General features: G+C 41.1%; 1 protein-coding gene across 1 annotated transcript in view; it reads right to left on the reverse strand.

The window, feature by feature from the left end:
- Positions 1-392: 392 nt before the first annotated feature.
- Positions 393-20,643, reverse strand: part of DTL (denticleless E3 ubiquitin protein ligase homolog (Drosophila)) — a 100,379-nt gene continuing 80,128 nt past the window's right edge. Inside the window, exons 15-18 of the mRNA XM_006834196.1 lie at positions 19,088-19,179; positions 2,952-2,965; positions 2,604-2,624; positions 393-580 (exon numbers count right to left, since the gene is read on the reverse strand). Coding sequence (XP_006834259.1) covers positions 393-580; positions 2,604-2,624; positions 2,952-2,965; positions 19,088-19,179 — 315 coding nt within the window. The remainder of the gene's footprint in view (positions 581-2,603; positions 2,625-2,951; positions 2,966-19,087; positions 19,180-20,643) is intronic.

The raw sequence follows: 20,643 nt of genomic DNA on the forward strand, positions 1-20,643 counted from the left end.
GTGAACATGATTCTCTCCTAAGGGACTTCAGGGTAAGGCATTGGACTAGTTGGAATGATCAGTTGGACCAGCTGTGTGTCTCTTTTGAGAAGTTGTTGTTGTTAGGTGCCATTGAGTTAGTACTGACTCATAGCGACCGTACGCACAACAGAACAAAACACTGCCTGATCCTGGGCCAACCTCAGTTCTCAGAATCCCCTGTCTTCAGGGAAACTACAGAGCTTGCTTATTCCTCTTTCTCGCAGGGCTTGTCTCTCTGGGCACCTGAGCCAGGCCCTGCAGGACCGGTCATCCAGGCTTGCAGCAATCGCTATAGCTGAGCATCAGGCACACAGAACTGAGGGCTGGGCCTTTGACGACAGCTCCCAAAATAAGGTGCCAAGCCCTACTTCTCACTTTCCTGTTGTGCCCTGTGAGATGCTGGCACTGCCTTCGGAGCCATTACTCAGCAGCCTGAATGTACAGAAATAGGACAAGTGTGCTGACCCAGGAGCCGCAGCTCCCTCCTCCGGCAGGGTCCTGACAAGCCCATTCTCTGCACTGGAGTGGCCTCCTCTCTCAGTTCCTGTCAGCAGTAATCCTGTTACCAGGGCAGAACTTTGATGTTAACTGTTTCTGGGCTTTGTAAGGTGCCTCCTTGCCCCTGGGCTGTACAGCTCCAGTTATGTGGTGAGCACATTTCCTTACCTCCTCCACCTTTTCTACACATGCTCTTTACACCTTCTAATTCAAATGAAAACTTAGTCTGTCCTCTGCAGAGCAGGCAGCTTCTCAGGGTTGGATTTGCCTGAACTCCTGGTGCTTCTCCAGGTCAGGGCTCCCCCTCATTTTCTGCACATCATTTTGTTTTACTGCACTGGCTCCCTTCTGCAGCCCGGGCCCCTGACAGTTTGCTGACCTCCTAAGCACTGCCCTCCTCAGTGGCTTAACACCTGCCTCAGCTTTCCTGGACACCATCTCCTGTCACCCACCTATTTCTGACCCTTCTGATTATCTTGACCTCACTATTGTTTATTTTTTTTAAGTTTTAATTGTGAATTATGTGATGGTTTACATGGGAAAACACCAGCTTTATATTCATCCTATCATATTTCATTTCATTGCAATGATTATAATCCCCTCCATGTATCATCAAACAACCACACGGTATACCCTGCAAGCCTGCCCCCGGGTTGTCAGCACACAGCCTCTCTCCTTCTCTGGGTCTAAAGTCCCCAGCTGTTCCATCTCTCCATGTCATCGTCTCTGCCTCCATCTCTGGCATGACTGCTTCTCTGGGTAGGGTTCCGTACTCTGCTCCTCTCCCTTGATGGTCCCAGGGATCTGCGTTCCTGGACTACAAAATCAACTACTCTCCTTCTTTTTTTGTTACAAACATCTACCTTTACACTTCCGACCCTTTCAGTCAGTTCTGATAGCAATTATTCAGTATTGTACACAAAAGTCTTATCCCTATCTCCTATTGTATCACAAAAGACCTATCCTCATTTTCTTTCTTCAGCCCCGTCTAGACAGATTGGATACTACTCAGTGGAGATTCTACCTTCCTCTGTGCCCTCTGGATCTAGGCTCCCTCTTGAAAGCTTGTAAGCCAGTCACTTCTTGGCTTTGTAGCCCTCCATTTTGTGTAGCCAATGTCCAAGTTGCCCATCCCTGTCTACTCTGTGTATGGAGTGGGTGGGAATGACCTCACTGTAAAGATTTGTTCCCTTTTTTCAGCTACTGCATCCATAAGTATAGGTCAAATTCATAAAATTATAGTGGATTACTCTTTTTTTCCTCTTCTTTCTTCTTCTAGTCACTATTGTTTTTTAAAACAAACAATAACTACAAATGACTCTAAATTCTGCCCAATTGAAGTCACTCACTAAGATGTACCTGCTGGGGACATGAGCATCAGAAGGGACTGTGTCATCTCAAATTCTCACAACCCTACTCTGACCACATCTACTTCTACTTGTCTTTCTCAGGTATTTGCTCTTTCTCACCTGTTCACCCTTCCCAAAATCTCTTGCTTATATCCAATCTATACCCCTTGCCCTGCCATTCCAGGATGCCCATGGATCCTTCATGTTTTTACTCTACTCTGGCTCCTTCCTAGAAGTCTTGGTGACATAGTTGGTTAAGTATTGGGCTGCTAACCAAAAGGTCAGCAGTTTGAACCTACCAGCCACTCTGTGGAAGAAAGATTCAAGTAGTCTTCTTCTGTAAAGAGTACAACCTTGGAAACTCCATGGGGCACTTCTGCTGTGTCCTGTAGGGTCGCTATGAGTTGGAATCTATTTCATGGCAATGGGTTTTTGTTCCTCACTGGTAAGTGCTCTCCCATCTTGGGCAAAACCTAATGCCAGCTTTCTTTGACTCTGCTTCCAAATAGCTGAGCCAACATGTCCTCTGTGGTGTTTAAGCCTTTGACAGACTATCCCACTAAGACTATGTGTGTCAGACTATCTTTCAAGGTAGGGTTTGGTCTATAATAATCAGTTCAGCTCCCCAGAACAATATAATACCAGTGAAAACTTATCATATGCCTGTCACTTATCTAGGTACTTGATGAACTCCTTTGACCCTCACAATGACAATGAAGGAAGTACTGTTATTACCTTTCCCACTTATTAATAAAACTGGGGTTCAGAGAGATTAAGTTACATGTGAAGTCACATGATGCTGGAGTCAAGATTAGGGAATCTGGGTTGGACATCAATACTAAGTCTTATCATAAGAACTCTGTGGGAAATGTATTGACTTTCTTCAGAGGCCCCACTGTTATTCAGCAATTTTTCAAGTCAACCCCTATCCACTTGCAAAACTGGTGTGGAGGTGGAAGACTCATCTCTTCTGTCTTCACAAAGGGAAGGAGGAGAATCACCAGTCCATGGCTGATTTCTATGAGGCTGAGGTCAGACATGCTTCCACACTCCAACCTTCTTTACAACAATCATCCCTCCCACAGCACTCTAATTCTCTGCATTGGCCACACAGAAATCACAGACAGTGCTCATCATTAAGAGATTTATTAAGAATGTTAACAGGGTACAATTCAGGATCTGAAACAAAACAGGAAACAGCAGTTCTCCTGATAGGAGTGCCTCTTCAAAGCCATACTGTCTCTCTCTCATCCTCTGCCTCTCAGCCACACAGACACTTGACATCTGCCCTGCTTAGGCAAGAATTACAAAGCTTCTTTGTTATTGTTGTTAAATGCCATAGAGTTGGTCCTGACTCATAGTGACCCTATATAAGGTTTCTGAGGTGCAACTAGTGTGTTTGAACTGCCAACTTTGTGCTTCGCAGTCCGGGGTTTATGCTACAGTACTAAAGCTCCTTTATTACTGTTGATAGATGCCCATAGGACTCTCTGCTTTACTCTTTCTGTGGGCTAGGTAGTCCACGACTCGTTCTGTGGTCCTGCTTCCTCCACTGCCACTGCTTCACTGTGCAAATAGCTCAGGGTCCAAAGGACGCAGCTCCTCCAGTGGTTCTTTCTTGAAGGTTGTAAGGGTCCCCCAATTCCTGCTTCTGAAATGACTCATTTTAAGCCTAGTGGGATGGCAAAACTAGCCAATCCCCATATTAGTTTTCCATCCAATGGTTCCATCCAATCATTTGAAGTACTGGTGTGGTGCTGTAGGATAAGCACTGGACTACTAACCACAAGGTTGGTGGTTCATACCCACGAGTTGCTCCTTGAAAATACTATACAGAGTCACTACGAGTTGGAGCCAATGCCACAATGCTTAACAACAACAACTACAACTCAATCATCAGAGAGGCATTTGTGCTGTGGGTTAATGCACTGGATTGCAAGGTTGGTTTGAACCACAAAGCCAGCAGTTGAAGCTCATCAGCCACTCCTCAGAAGCACTATACAGGGCCGCTGTGAGTCAGAACTGACTTGATAGCACTCAACAATAACAATGGCTAGAAAAGATATATTAAATAATTCCCTGTACCACACTACTTCTAATTTGAATGTCTGTATATTTAATTTTCCACTCCTTACTGCACAATTTAGGCCAGAAATCAAAGGTGGTTGTTGTTGTTAGGTACCATCGAATTAGCTCCAACTAATAGTGACCCTATGCACAACAGAATGAAACACTGCCTGGTCCTGCACCCTCCTCACAATTGTTGTTATATATGAGCCCATTGTAGCGTAGTGGTTACGAATTGGGTTGTGAACCACAAAGTCAGAAGTTCGAAACTACCAGCTGTCCCGTGGGAGAAAGATGAAGCGTTCTGTTCCCGTAAAGATTTACAGCCTCAGAAACCCTGTACAGGGTCGCTATGAGTCGGAACCGACTCCATGGCACATAACAACAACAACAATGAGCCCATTGTTTCTCCTCAATGACTTAATAAGTGCTTCCCAACTTTCCTGAACACTTTATTGCCACTGTGTCAATCCATCTCATTGTAGGGGTGGAGACTTCCTCTTTTTTGCTGGCACTGAACTTTACGAAGCATGATGTTCTTCTCCAGAGACTGGTCACTCCTGACAACATGTCCAAAGAATGAGTAGCAAAGTCTCTCCATTCTCACTTCTAAGGAATATTCTGTCTGTATTTCTTCCAACATAGATTTGTTTGTTCTTCTGGCAATCCATGGTCATTTCAGTATTCCTCATGAACACCATAGTTTAAATGCATTGATTCTTCTCTGGTCTTTTTAGTTCATTGTCCACCTTTCACATGCATATGAAGCAACTGAAAATACCATGTCTTGGGGCAGACCCACCTTAGTCTTCAAGCTGACATCTTTTCTCTTTAACACTTTGAAAGGTCTTCTTTTGCAGAAGACTTGCCTAATGTAATACATCTTTTAATTTCTTCACTATTGCTTCCATGAGCATTGATTCTGGATCCAAGCAAAATGAAGTGTGTGACAAGTTAAATATTTTCTCCATTTATCATTATGTTATTTATTGGTCCAGTGTTAAGGATTTTTGTTTTCTTTACATTGAGGTGTAATCCATACTGAAGGCTATAGTCTTTGATCTTCATTAGTATTTCAAGACCTCTTGAAACTCTTCCAGCAAGCAAGCTTGTATTATCTGCATACCACAGATTGTTAATGAGTCTTCCTTCAATATTGAAGCCCTGGTCTTCACATAATTAACTCAATTTCTTGAGTTACTTGCTCAGAATACAGATTAAATAGATATGGTGAAAGGATACAACCCCAGTACACACATTTCCTGATTTTAAACCATTCAGTATCCCCTTGTTATGTTCTAATAACTGCTTCTTGATCAATATACAAGTTCCTCATGAGAAAAATTGAGTGTTCTGGACTATCTATTCTTCTCAATCTTATCCATAGTTTGTTATGATCCACATTGTCAAAAGCCTTTTCATAGTCAATAAAACACAAGTAAACATTTTTTCTGATATTCTCTGCTTTCAATCAAGATCCATCTAATGACAATGATATCTCTCATTCTATGACCTATTCTCAATCCCGCTTGACTTTCTGGCCGTTCCTTGCCTGTTAATGTATTGCTGCAACTGTTTTTAAATTATCTTCGGCAAAATTTTACTTGCATGTGATATTAATGACACTGGTGATTTTTGCAGTCTGTTGGGTCACCTTTCTTTGGAATGGGCATAAATATGGATCTCTTCCAATTGGTTGATCAGGTAGCTATTTCCCAAATTTATTGGCATTGACAAGTGAGTGCTTCCAGAACTGTATCAATTTGTTGAAAGATTTCAATTTGTATTCCATCAATTCCTGGAATCATGTTTTTCACCAATGTCTTCAGTGCAGGTTGGACTTCTTCCTTCAGAACAATTGGTTCTTGATCATCTTCTGCCTCTTGAAATGGTTGAACACTGACCAGTTCTTTTTGGTACAGTGATTCCATGTGTTCCTTCCATCTTCTTTTGATGCTTTCTGCATCATTCAATATTTTGTCCATAGTGTTGTTGTTAAGAGCCATTGAGTCTGTTCCAACTCATAGTAACTTGTATAGGGTTTCAAATTATCAGCCTGTAGATTTGAACTGCTGACCTTGCTGATCTTGTTAGCAATCCAGTGCTTATCCTACAATGCTATTCCAGGACCATAGAATCCTTCAATATTGTTAAGTTGAGGCTTCAATATTTTCTTCAATTCTTTCAACTTAAGAAATGCTAAGAATGTTCTCCTGCTTTGGTTTTCTAATTATAGGTCATTTCATTATAATATAATGTGACTTTGTCTTCTCTAGCTGCCCTTTGAAATTTTCTATTCAGCTCTTGTACCTCCTTATTTCTTCCATTTGCTTTAACATCTCTACACTGGAGGGCAAGTTTCAGAGTCTCTTCTGACATACATTTTAGTCTTTTCCTTTTTCTTGTCTTCTTAAAGACCTTTTGTTTGCATCAAGAACTTATGTGGGCAGGGCTACAAAGGCAAGAAGTGACTGGCTTACAAGCTTTCAAGAGGGAACCTAGATCCAGAGGGCGTGGAGGAAGGTAGAATCTCTACTGAGTAGTATACAATCTGTCTAGGTGGGGCTGATGAAAGGAAATGTGGATAGGTCTCTTGTGATACAATGGTGAATAATTGTTATCAGGACTGATTATGAGGGTTGGAAATGTAAAGGTAGACATTTTGTGGCAAGGAGGGGAGTGATTAACTTTGCAGTCAAGGAGTGGAGGTCCCTGGGACCATGAAGGGAGAAGAGCGGAGAGCAGGACCCTACCCAGAGAATCAGTGATGCCTGAGATGGAGGCAGAGAGGATGATGTGGAGAGATGGAGCAGCTGGGGACTCTAGACCCAGAGAGGGAGAGGGCCTGTGTACTGACTGCTGACGACTGGGGATGGGCAGGCTTGTAGGATGTACCCTTTGGTTGGTTGATGATGCATGGAGGGGACTGTAACCATGGCAATGAAATGGTATCCGATAGGATGAAGGTAAAACGAATGTTCTCCCATGTAAACTATCACATAATTCACAATAAAACATTCAAAAAAGAACTCATACAGGAAGAAAGCAAAAGGTCACATTAAGAAAACATGAAAGATCAATATTAGTTTTCATAGTAATAGCTTAATTTATTTACTCAATATCCTATGGTTGTTAGAAACAATCTTTAAGCTGTTTCTGTTAGTTTTTTCCCCTTCAGTTATAAATAGCACTGTGATCACTCACTTTGCCTGAAGCTGCATCTTTGAACACTTCCTAAATGACTTCCTTGTTCATCTCTGTTCCCGCCTAAATCCCTGTTTCTACAATGAGCATTTTGTCTCCATCTCTCTTATAGCCTGTTCAGGATCCTTCCCCTCAGCCTACAAGCAGTGCGAACCTGCATCACGCTCCTGTATCCCTCAGTCGTTTATCTGATCCGGGATTCTGCCAGCCTTTCCCTAAGCCTCCAGCTGGGCCCTGACCTCACAGGGAGGGCTCCTCCTTTTAAGACAAAATACCCTGGGTTCAGGATGACCTGTCTTCCTGCTTTCTCCGAGACTTAGTTCCAGCAATTATCCTTACTCCTATGTCTTTAAACTCTCCTACTTTCCTGCCTCCTTCCTCTTAGCCTGTATTTACTTCATCTTCCCCATACAGAAATACTTTCCTGGCTAAGACTGTCTCTACCCCCACCTTCTATTTGTTCTCATTCTCTTCTCAAACTCTAGGGAAGAGTAAGCTGCATTTGCTAACTCCCTTCATATTTCTCAGGGCCTGTGCCTTCCAGATAGTGTGATGACTGTGCTGGGTCCCTTTGCCCTGGTCTTTACTTCCCTCTGCATCCCAACCTCAGTTTACTCATTTATATGTACTTTCTGCTCCAGCTGAGGGGGAGATTGAAATTATTGAACAGGCCATTCTTTATACCTTCAAACCTTTGTTCATGGCATTTTCCTGTTTCTTTACTAGAAATACCCTCCTTTCATGTATCCACCTGGAAAATGTGTGAAGCTTCTGTATGAAACCTTCCCTGGTGGCCCAGGCTCCATTTGATGAGCGTCTCTGGGCTCCCTCAGACCCCAGAGCACATTCCTCAGAGCTCTGGTCACCACTGTGCTTGGTTCTCACTTGTCCACACATGATTGTGGGAGAAAGTGGAAGTCAGGCTTGTATGTTATCTTTGCTTAGTACAATGTCTGACTCATAGTAGGTGTTCAGCAAATCGTTGTTTAACAAGAAATAGAATACCTTCTCTTTTCATGAGAGGAATCTCCATTTACTGCCCACTTCTTAACCATCTACAAACCACCACTTCCTAACCATTGCTCACTCCCAGCCATCTTTCATCCCTACCATGCTATAAGAATAACCCTTGAAGAGGACAAAGTTGTTGTTGTTAGGTGCCGTCAAGTCAGTTCTGACCCATAGGACCCTATGTACAACAGAACGAAATACCAGCAGTCGTGTGCCATCCTCACAATTGCTGCTATGCTTGAACCCATTGCTGCTGCCACTCTGCCAGTCCATTCCATTGGGGCTTTCCCTTATTTTTCATGGACTCTCCTCTTTACCAGGCATGATGTCTTTCTCCAGGGACTGGTCCCTCCTGATAATATGTTTGAAGTATGAGAGATGAAGTCTGGCTAGCCTGGCTTCTAAGGAGCATTCTGGTTGTACTTCTTCTAACACAGATTTGTTTGTTCTTTTAACAATCTGTGGTACTTTTAATATTCTCCTCCAACACCATAACTTGAATGCATCAATTCTTCTGTCTGCCTTGTTCATTGCCCAACCTTCACATGCATACGAGGCTATTGCAAATACCATGGCTTGGGCCAGGTGCACTTTAGGCCGTTATTTGGCTTTATTTACGTCTTCATTTTCATTAAATTCTCTGCATCAGTCAACCACCCACTTCTCAATAACTTTCTGATCTCTGGTACTGACACTCTTTGCATTCTCTTGATTTTCAGTCTGCATCTTCATTGGCTCCCCTTCTTTTTTATGAACCTTGCAACTGCCATGCCAGGCATAATGGCAGGCCCAGGGGTGGTAGAGGTGGGTGAGGCATGTGGTGATATGCTAGTAAGCCAGCTCTCGGAGGGAAAAGGGCCTGCTTCATAGCTCTTGCTGATTTCTATGGTGTAAATACTCTCACCACGATTAATTTTAGGTTACCAATGTCTTAACAACAGGTCAAAAATCCTTAAATATTTAATAACTAGCTTTTGGGAGTAAGAGCCAGCTGCAGCACACCACTCAGTATGCAGAAATGAGTAAGACCAGCTTGACATTTCAGAGGGTGTAATCTAGTAGAAGGAACAGAGAAGTAATCCTAAATCAAATATGGCAAGTGATATTATAGTGCGTAAACAAGGCATTAGGGGGCCAGGTGGAGGGAAATCGTAACTAGGAAAATCTGTGACGAACTCTTCTAGGAAGGGGGAGTCTGAACTGGACCTTAAAAACAAGGACTTTTAAAGGCTGGCATAATGGAGGTCCTAGTGTGGTGCTGTAGGATAAGCAATGGACTGTTAAATGTAAGATCAGTGTGTCAAACCCACAAGTTGTTCCTTGAAACCCTATGCAGGGTTGCTATGAGTCAGAATCGAGTCGATGGCACTTAACAGCCAACATAAGGGGGAATCTATTCCTGGTGGAGGGAACATATTGAGCAAAGTCAGAATAATATAGTACTTAGGACAATGTCTATTAGACAAGTAGGACTGGGATGCTACTATAGTTTTGTGATCCTGACCAAATTGATTAACTTCCCCAGGCCAGTTTCTGCACCTATAATATAAGAGTTTGATTTCTATGTCCTGTTTCTACCTTGAGTTGATGGTTTATCTTGGGAACAAAAATACATGGGCACTTCAAAAGGTCTGATGAAAAAATCCATTACCTTTTCATTCCATCGTTCCACAAACTTTTTGGAGCCCCCTTATACAGGAGTGGAGCAGAAGAAGGGGAAAGTAAGAAATGCTTGTAGTACAGAGCTTTAAAAGGACACCAAATGCTGCAGTGTTGGAAAGTCTGCAGGACCTTCTCCCTGCCAACTTCAGGCCCAATCTGTTAGGACAATCCCAAGCACCATGTTTGAGCCACAGGTCACTGTAGGCACAGCGCTGTTAAACTAGATGACATGCTGATCCCCGTGTGAATGCCGAAATGATTTGGTTTGTCCTCCTTTGAGGGAACAGAGGATTTTTCTTTTCCCTTAGAAATTTCCAAAAAGCTCCCCAAAGCTCCCATAGTGCATTATTCCCTTTGACTAATTCTTGAGTCTATCTTGAAGGCCTCTTCCCCACCTTTTGCTTATCTTCTCTGAAGAATGCCCTGATTTTTGCTTCTTTTATAAAAACCTTTAGCAACATTGTGAATCATAAAACATATGCGGAGAAGTACATAAAACATAAATGAAAAATACAGAAAAATATAGGAAACACCCATGTAACCACCACCCTGGGAGAGAGACAATCTTTGCCATAACCTAGAAGTCTTCCAAGCGTTCATTCCCAAGCACAACCTTCCAGAGAGAACTGCCTTGATTTATTGTAATAATCACTTGTTTTGCCTTTTATCACACAGGTATACATTCCTCAGGAGCAGCAGCTAAGCACTGGACTTTGAACCTCAAGGTTGCCAGTTTGAGTCCACCAGTCTCTCCATGGGAGAAAGATGAGGCTTTCTGCTCCTGTAAAGATATAGTTTCAGAAACCCTATACAGGGTCACTATGTGTTAGAACTGACTCATTAGCCGCAAACAACATGCATCCCTCAATACTAGTTTAGTGTTTTTTGTTAACATTTGATATGAATGGAGTCTTATGTATACACAGTCTTTTGGTTCTTGCTTGTTTTGTTCAACATTGTGAGGTTCACCATGTTATTGGATCTAGTTCATTCTTTTTCATTTCACTGTTATATATAATGTTCTGTTTTATGAGCATTCCACAGTTTATCTACTCTATTGTGGACATTTGGGTCATTTCCATCCCTTGGCTAGTATAAACAATGTTACTTTGAAGATCCTGGTATACATGTCCTGATGCACGTAAGCTTTTCTAGGGTGTAGGGGTGGAATTGCTGGGCTATAGGTTATGTGTATCCTCATCTGTACTCTTCATTCTCTACCTCTGTATCTATAGGCAAGTTTTTCTTTACTTTTTCACTTCTTTGATGCTGCTTTTCTAACTTTACATCGTTGTTTGCCAATCCTCTGCATACGTTCCTATCATACCTGAACAACCATGATCCTAACACCTAGTCCTGCACATCACTGTCCTCCTGCTAAAATGTTTACAATGGTTTCCTCTCCCAAGAAATAGTAGGTTTTAAATTCTATTTTGTTGTTTCACTTACCACTTAGGTAGAATATGTATTTGGAACATTTTGAGATCTCTCCTGAAAAGTACGCAAATGAAAAGCATATATTTGGCTGAAGGAAGCTGGGATACACTCCGATATGGGAGTCAGGACTGTGGACTTTTGAGTTACATCAAATCGACATGCTGACTATGTATCCTTGGGCAAGTTGCTTAAACTTTTTGTGCCTTAGTTTGGAGGACACCAGTTACATCCATTTATAGGGTTCTTGCATCCATTACACAAAACAATCCATAGCTTTGCATACAAGGGGTTTATAGCAAGAGGATTACTGGCAGGAAGAAGGGTCACAAATGGGCATTCAGGTATGTAGTGAGAAGAGCATGGATTTGTACCCAGTAAGAATATACTAAGGAGCTCTGGTAGCATAGTGGTTACGAATTGGGCTGCTAACCTTAAAGTCAGCAGTTCAAATCTACCAACTGTTCCACGGGAGAAAGATGAGGCTTTCTGCTCCCGTAATGATTTACAGCCTCGGAAATCCTGTATAGGGTCGCTATGAGTCGGAACCGACTCCACGGCACACAGCCATGTATATACTGGGTTTAATGTCCACTTCTCCTTGTGGGAAGCCTGGCCAGGGTAGCATGCGAGATGGTACCTGTAGCCATAGAACACACTGAGTATAGTGAATTGGCCTCTTTGGGAATCAAACTTACAACCTCAGGCTGCATTAACTACTTCCAGTTGAATTCAGTGGCCAAAAATGCCTTGAAAAAGGAGAAAGTGAATGGGGTTGGAAATGTTAATGTAAACAGGAAGGCAGGAGAACACCACAGGATAACTCAAATTAGTAAACTGCTCTAAACGGCATCCTTTCTTTGTTCAATTTATTGTGCAGAATTAACTGTTGGAATGGAAGCCATTTCTAATCGTCACACAAACCACATTCGAATTTTCCTTATACTGCAGGCTGTCTGAGTACAACTTTAAACGGTGTCACTTACATTTCTTGGTTTTAGGAGATACTTTCCCAAAGCCAGATACATTTAATGACAGGAGCGACACTTCAAGGCCAATAGCTCATTATCTAATTAGGGAGCTGTGAAAGGTGTTTACTATAACCACGCTCTTCCTGCCCCAACCCTGAGGTTATTAAGGTTCACTTCAACTTGTCTGCTAGTCAACCACAATGTAAAGATATTGATTTTTGAACTTTGAGTCCCTTGCTCCCATATAAAACAGTCTAAAGCCAATAAGGCTTTTGAGGAAGCAGCATTTCCAACTTGACATCTAACTGTTGGGCTAAATATTGACTGACTCCTTACAGAGGCAACACTGCCTACTAGATTTCACTTATCTGTTACGGAACCACTAATAATGTATTTCAGTTACACTTAAATCCTATTATGCTTTTCAAATAAACCTTGGAAAACTGTGCTTGAGTGTATTGCAGGGCATGGGGAAAAGGCAGACGAGAAACTATAAAGAAGAAAAAGTGGTGCTGAATGGTGGTAAGACAATATTAGCTAACTTCATGCCAACATAGCACGGCATGAAGTGTTATTTATAGTGTTGTTTCAGTAACATATATTACCTGGTAATAGTTTGCTAGGGGAAAGGGCTCATTTGTATCATTACTTTTAGACCCTGATGTTATGAGGGGTATGGCAGGTAGCAGGAAAAAACCCACAAAACAAGACAAAAACTTGTCTTTCACATCTTCATTAGAACAGATAACTCTGGCATAAAACCATGAAGAAAATCCAAGGTGGCTAAACTATGTTAATGCCAGTTCTTATTAAGAAAATGTCACATTCTATAAATTCCTGTCAAATGGAAATTAGGGTCCCAAATAACAGTAGCAGCTTAATTTGGTGCTCAGTTGCCAACTGATAATTGCAAAACTGCAATGTTGGCTTTGTCCATCATAGTCAAAGCAGCTTGAATTGTCAGCATTTTGGCACTGATGTGAGAATGGCAACAAGTAGGTTATTGCATCAAAAAGAGAGGAGCAATGAGGAAAGACCCTTATTAAGTGAGAGCAGAAAATCTATAGTTTACACAATCCTTCTGAACCAAATGTCTGAACCTTCTAACTATCCCATGAAACCAGAGCTGTTAATACAGCATAACGCTTGTTTTGAAAGGCACCTTTTACTTGTCTATTCACAGGTCATAACAAGGCCTTGAAAGTGATGGAAGAGTTGGCTCTACAGGTCAGCCAGCTGCAGCTTCCTCACTAAAGATGAAACAGCTTAAACAATGTAGCAGGATTGGAAGCAGCTATCAGGAAATGGGAGGGTGGGCTTTTTTTTTTTTTGAGCACTGCATTGGTTTGCTTAAAAGTTCAGGATAGATTTGCAAACTATAGCCTCTTTAAATAGTGGCTTAAGTCACATATGAAATCATCTCCATACTTTTCCTGTGTACCTGGAAGGAAGAGTCAAGAATGTCAAGCACTAGAGAGTTTTAGCTATAGGTCTACTTGCTCTATTTAATGAGCTCTGGTAGTGTAGTGGTTGTGAGTTGGCTGATAACTTCAAGGTCAGCAGTTAGAAACTACCAGCAGTTTCACGGGAGAAAGATGAGGCTTTCTGCTCCCGTAAAGATTTACAGCCTCGGAAACCCTATACAGACAGGGTCACTATGAGTTGGAACTGACTCCACGGCACACCACTACCGCCATCACTTGCTCTATTTTGAAAAGTGCAGAAAACACGGAGCCCAGACATTTATGTTAAAACAAATCTTCCTGGGTGATTCTAAATTAGTTCCCATTCCTTTGAGAACCACAGCTCTAGTAGAAAGGGAATAGGGATGAGTTAGGAGGTCTGAAAAGTTAAGCCTTTAAGTCTATTTATCAAATATAGGTAATAACCCCTGCCCTCCGTACCTTAGGAGAGTAACAGCTAACAGTGATGGATGTTAAGTGCTGTGGAGCTGATTCCGACCCATAGCAACTCTGGATATGGTTTACAAGGAGCAGCTGGTAAGCTTGAACCACTGACCTTACGGTCCAGACTGCTACAACAGTGATGGGTCAAGTTCTGTTCTAAGAGTTTTCTATGTATTAACCACACACTCCACATTTTTACAGATGAAGAAACAGACCAGGTACATAGTTGAGTCCTGGTGTGGTGCTGTAGGATGGGCGCTGGATTGGTAACTGCAAGATTGCAGTTACTAGCTGCTCTCAGAAACTCCATACAGGGACACACTAATAAGAGCTGGAAACAATTCAATGCCACACAACAAGCTACACAGTATTTGGATTCAAACTTGGGCAGTGTAGCTCTAGAGATATTTTTAATCATTATATTACAAAATTGCAGACTATTTGATAAGTACATGGATGAGAAAGCATTTTACTTGGAAAAGTGGAGTCCTGGTGTGGTGTTGTAGTATAATGCACTGGACTGCAAGGTTGGTTTGAACTGAAAGGTCGGCAGTTAGAATTCACCAGTCGCTCCTCAGAAAGTCTACACAGGGTCACTATGTCGGAACTGACATGCCAGCACTTTACTGCAACGCTGCAGTTGGATTAAGTTCCTGGAGAGGAGTCTGTATCTAGTCAGCACTAGCTACAAACAGCTGCTCACAAACAACTTCAGAGGATTTGAAAATTTGATTTTTACAGGTCTCACTCAAATGCTGACTTTTAGCCGACTGAAGTCAATGTGAGTGACTCCTTTGAAAATAGAAAATAAAGAGAACAGACCAGGTGCCTCACACAGGGCTTGGCACCTAAGCGTTCAGTAAGAGTTGCCTGAATTGAACACCTTCCAATCAGAGGCATTTTAAACTGTGCTATTCATATTCCATAAAATGGCTTGAATACAAATTCTTTTGAATGTCAAAACAGGAAGGGGCATGTGGCAAGTTAAGGAAATAGAAGAGAAATGGAGTATAAATGGAACATTAAGTCTTTGAAACTCAGACTGGTTACATATCCTTGAAATTCTCTTTCCTGGCTTAGCAGGGAGGGATGAGCTTTTGGGATCAAATAAGCCTCTCCTTTAATAATATAATACCTCTCATTTGTGTTGTACATACTTGCTGTAGGCATTCTCATCTGAACAAACTGCTTAATATGCTCAGGTGATTTTTTAAAAAAGCTGAATTTACATTATTCCTTAACCCCTAAAAATTTTCAGCGTTCAAACATAGTTCAGAAACAAAACACATTTTCCTACCACTTTGGACAACAAAATGGTTACCTTACATCCAGTTGATCTTGTATTTTTGGAATTGGAGCTAGTGAAGCATATATTAAACTCATCTCCTGTCCAACAAAATCATTTTCAGCCAGTCTTTAACTTCCAACCAGTATCTAAAGAGCTAATGCATAAGGCAGGTTTCCCAGAATTCCCATTTAATGTTTGTTGTTAAGTGCCCTTGATTCCGAACTATAGCCAACCCTGCATAGGATTGCTCCGAGGAGCCGCTGGTGAGTTTGAACTGCCGACCTTGCAGTTAAAATGGCTTTGTAGTCTGGTGCATTAATCCACACCACCACACCAGGACTCCCCCAAATTTAGAGTAACTGGTAAATCTGTGCTGTGGCAAGAGCCAAACCTAGGATAGAACAGAACCCAAGAAGACCTGTGTGGTAAGCTGTGAGATACACTGGCTAGCAAGGGTTCAGCTGAGGCCAGTCAGCCCCTTTTACATCTAAAGCAGAAACCACCTGTACTGGATTGCTATATTATTAAGCGCCAACGAGGCGGTTCCGACCCATAGCAATCCTGTACAGGGTTTCTGAGGAGCAGCTGGTGAGTTTGAAGTGCTACTTGCGGTTCAAACTGGCTTTGCAGTCCAGTGCAATAACCCACGGCGCCACACACCAGGACACCTGGATTGCCATAGGAGGGCATTAGTTTAGTTTTTCTTTTAGTTGGACTTTCTTCCCCAATCTCTCTTCTGGTGCATATTTGTGAAATGTTGCTCACAGGACCGAGCAGTGGGACTGTAGGGATTCCAGACTCCCCTGGGACTAGGAAAAGCAGGAAAAAAGACATTACAGCAGCAATGTATCTGCTGTGTGATACTCTCTCAAAATGCATCTGGTGAAGTGCTATGTGACCTAAATAAGGTCATGGCTTATTTCAAGCTGAGGGTTAAAGCAACACACACACTTAAAATTGTCACCAGTCATCCAGATTGCTCGTTTGTTTTTAATGGCTGCAAGGTTGGCGGTTCAAGCTCACCAGCTGATCCTCGGAAACCCTATACAGGGTCGCTATGAGTCAGAACTGATTTGATGGCACTTAACAATATAGGGTGTCCCAATGATCTGCCTGCACCTAAAGGCTGGAAGGAGTTTGGGCTGAACTCCCCACAGGATAGCTACACATGGACTTGATTGTCTTTAGATAAATGTACAGCCTGGATGAAAAGAGGCATTTTGGGGGGATTACAGTCAACCCTCACAAAAATGTATTAAGGGCCTGTGTTGAAACCCAAAGGAAACTCTAATACAGTGTCCTAGCAAAAGTGCTTGGAGTGTATTCAAATGGAGAAACTTGGGCTGGAAATACTTGTTTAGAGAAAGGACATCACCCCACCCTCCTCTATCAATCCAAGCCGTCTTAAGCACTCAAGGTCTGACTAAGCAGGGATGTATTTTATTAAAACCTCTTTCAGCCTCAACTGGATCATATCCTTGGGAATAAACAAATTTTACTCAAAGAACAAGGATGAGATTCTTTTATGTAGACTGCTTCTGGGTTAATATAAAAAGCTCAGAAATGGGCGTCAGATAATGTAAAAGGCTTTATTATTCAGATCAGCTCAAAGTCTGACACCAACACAGGCAGGCATAATTCTTATTACATTTGACCTTTGGCACCCATTTGAAGCACTACTTTTCCAACTGGGACATGTTACACCCAGCAGATTGTCAGCACAGTTTTCTGACAGCCACATTTACCCAGATGTACAAGGATACAAACAACAAAGGCAAAGACTTAACTTATTCTTTTCATGGATTTTCTCCCCCATTGGCTTTTCAAAGCAAGACAAATGGCATGACTGGCAGGTATTGGTAATAAATACTACTTCCACACAAACCAAAACAAAAAACTAAACACCACATAGAAGGGGGCTCCCAAAAGTTCACGGAAAAATGGAATGAAAAGAGACTAGAATTTTCCTAAACTTTTGGAAACCCCCATATAGATGAGTTAATATATACTCAGGTAATGCTATGGCATGTTTTATTTAAAACACAGCAATTCTAGGGCTCCTCTTTGTTTTTCCCTAGGATAAAAGCAGAGAGAATCTGTTTAGCTGTCCTTTACAGTTCTTATTGTTATAAGCTTTCTAAGAATCAAAGGAATTAAAGGGCTTTCACTAAGAATTTATATTTAAAAATTATGACTAAAATGGAAATAAAGTCCATGCAGTCCTTATGAATAAAACAAATAAAGTTTCTTGATTGCCAAGGGACTCTCCTCCAAGTAAGCAGCACACAGAAAGTACAGGGAGCTTACTTCCACAAGGCTACAAAGGGGAAACATAGAAAACAGCCCCCTTTTTCTAAGGTGATCCATGTATAACTGCTGACTAAGGAAAATAGTCTTTAAAATGCTTAGCACATTATTACTGAGAGTTAGTCTGTACACAAAAGAATGTACAGACTAACTCTTAGTTAAATATCTACAGAAAATTCTGATTTTTTTTTTGTTCATGGCTATGTTGTTGTTAATAAGTGCCCTTGAGTCGGTTCTGATTTTTTCCCAAAGAGCGGCTGGTTGGTTTGAACTGCTGACCTATTGGTTAGCAGTTCAGTGCTTATCCTACAGCACACCAGGACTCCAGGGCTATATTTGAAGGTTACTTTTCATGGACATAAAGAACTCAAGAAATCAAGTTGAAAAAGACAAGGTATTTTTTCAAGTTTGGGATTTTCAGTTTAGAGTTACCTGCTTTAAAAAAAACCAAACCAAACAGGAATATAGGATTGTTTTCTCTTACAATCTGATGGTTTATTAATTTATTTTTTAATAAGCTGCAGGCCCTAGAGAACTGAGTACTGCACTTGATTTTGAATCCCAGTTTCATTGTACGACTACTGATTTCATACTCAGCATCCTTTAGAGTAAATGGCGAGTCTTAACCTCCACCAGTAAGTGACGTTGGGTTAACTGCTTGGTAACAACACGGGGATCTGAAATCTCATACAGGAATAATAAAGAACACCTATCTTTGGAGGAAAAAGTATGAGCAAAGCTTTCCATGTTGTTTAAATTTCTTTAAAGAGATGACATCTATCATCACTGATTTTAAAATAAAAATGCAAACTTTAGAGACTGTAATTTTATACTGAACCAATATGAAATTACTTATCTGAGAATCATCTTTTTACATAAGACTTTAAAAAACAAAAAGCCACAACAGTGTAGTGAAAAAATGGTGTATTTCTAGTAACATGACATTTGGTTAAGGCAGAACATATCCAGGGGGCTTCAGCTGGCGGTTTTCACACAGGCTGACTGCTGTGGCCAACAGAAACTTCTCACTGCACACAGAGAGCTCCAGAGTGACCAGAGGCACATGTGCTGTCTTTTTGTCTCCATGAGCTAGGATTCTAGAGAAGAAGTATAAATTAAAAATAAAGACAATTCTTTCAAAACACTACAGAATGATAAAATGATATTTTATGAAATTTCAGTAAGTTTCAAACTCAGAGTCCTGCCTATACAATACAGTAGTAGATTCAGGCTAGGAGAATTTGCAAATGGAAACAATTTTCTCTGAAAAAGAAAAGATGGCAGTATTCTTAAAGGCTCCAGTGCAGCGTCACTGGGTGCTGCATTCCTCATTGTGCTGCACTTGCTCACATTTGAATCTCTCCTTACGTTGACTGTTCAGGAAGACTACTGTAGTCATCTTGGGATTTTCTATGGAAGTATGTACAGATCTTCCTCATGGAGCAGGGAGTATAGGCAACCTAGAAGATAAGTACAGTTCAGAATTCAAGGATTGGCAAAGGAAAAGTTCAGCAGTTACCTCAGCAAGTTAACACTAAAGGATATTTTAAGTGAGGACACCTAGAAATTGGATTATTCAGTAAGCTGTCACTCCCAAAATATCTGCATGGCAATGTGTCCTTGGCTGGATTTGTACTGAATATACAGTAAAACTTTTAACAAGCGGCATACAAGGAAGGAGTCATGGTGTGGTGCTGTCGGATAAGCAGTGGACTGCTAACGACAAAGTGGGTGGTTCAAATGAACCAGCCGCTCCTTGGAAATTCTAACAGGAACAATTTGGACCAGAATCAACATGACAGCACTTAACAACAATAACATGCAAGGAAGGAAGGCATAGATTTTCCATGTGAACAAAAATATTGACAAGCTAAAAGCCTTCTTTCTAATAAGAACCAAAGAAGTTACAGTCACCATCCTCTTTGAAATAAATGAATAAGTCACTTTCCCAAATTTATGAGAAAGGAATTGAGTTATCTTCTGGAGACAATTACATTATTATTGCATACATACATAAGGGGTAAGAAAATCTTTTAAATGACTTGTCATTGAAATTGCTTTTCTGTTAACACATAGCTGAGACCAGCTATCCAGAAAAAGAAAAAAAAAAAAGATTTGGAATAAACAAAGAGCAGACATGCTACAATTTTGAGAAGGGCAGACTCCTTATAGTTCATCCCCCTCAACCCCTGCCTATTTTCTGTAGTTTGAAAGGTCTTGGTTAGAGTTTATATTCTAAGTAGTCCTTACAATATTCTCTGGTTTATTTTTCCTAAACTTATGGGATAGATGCCATGATAAAAGGTGGGGGGTATGAACACATACTAAACTAGAACTGGCCTAGCTTCTGCCCTTAATAAAGCAGAATTGCTGGTCACGATTCCTGGGTTGGATTTCAATTATCTTCCCACCTTCTACTTAAAACAGATTGAGAGCTACAACAGGAATTTCCTCAACCCATCTCCTTACATTTCTTGCTTTGTATGGATCTAAAAAGTTTCACTTTATTTTAAATAGTCATAAACTGTAATTACAAACTGGAAATCTACTTCTGCATCTTTCCCATGAGTAACAGCTTTACATAAAAAAGGGATAGCACCAACTATTGGGGGGGCTTCAAAAAGTTTGTGGGAAAATGGCATTAAGAGATAATGAAAGCAACTTCTTGAGTTTTTTGAAGTCCCCACTCATATGCTGTTTATAAGAGAAACATCTTAAAGCCACAGACACAGATTGCAAATGAGATGGAAAAAAATATTTCATGCAAATAATAACCAAAAGAGAGATGAGGTGGCACTCTTAATATCAAATAAAGGAGATTTTAAGACAAAATCAGAAGAGATAAAATGGACATTATATAGTGATAAAAGGGTCTATTAATCAAGAGTTAACAATCCCAAATATAAACACACATGACATCAAAG

This window comes from Chrysochloris asiatica, unplaced genomic scaffold, assembly GCF_000296735.1.
Source record: "Chrysochloris asiatica unplaced genomic scaffold, ChrAsi1.0 scaffold00009, whole genome shotgun sequence".
NCBI lineage: Eukaryota > Metazoa > Chordata > Mammalia > Afrosoricida > Chrysochloridae > Chrysochloris > Chrysochloris asiatica.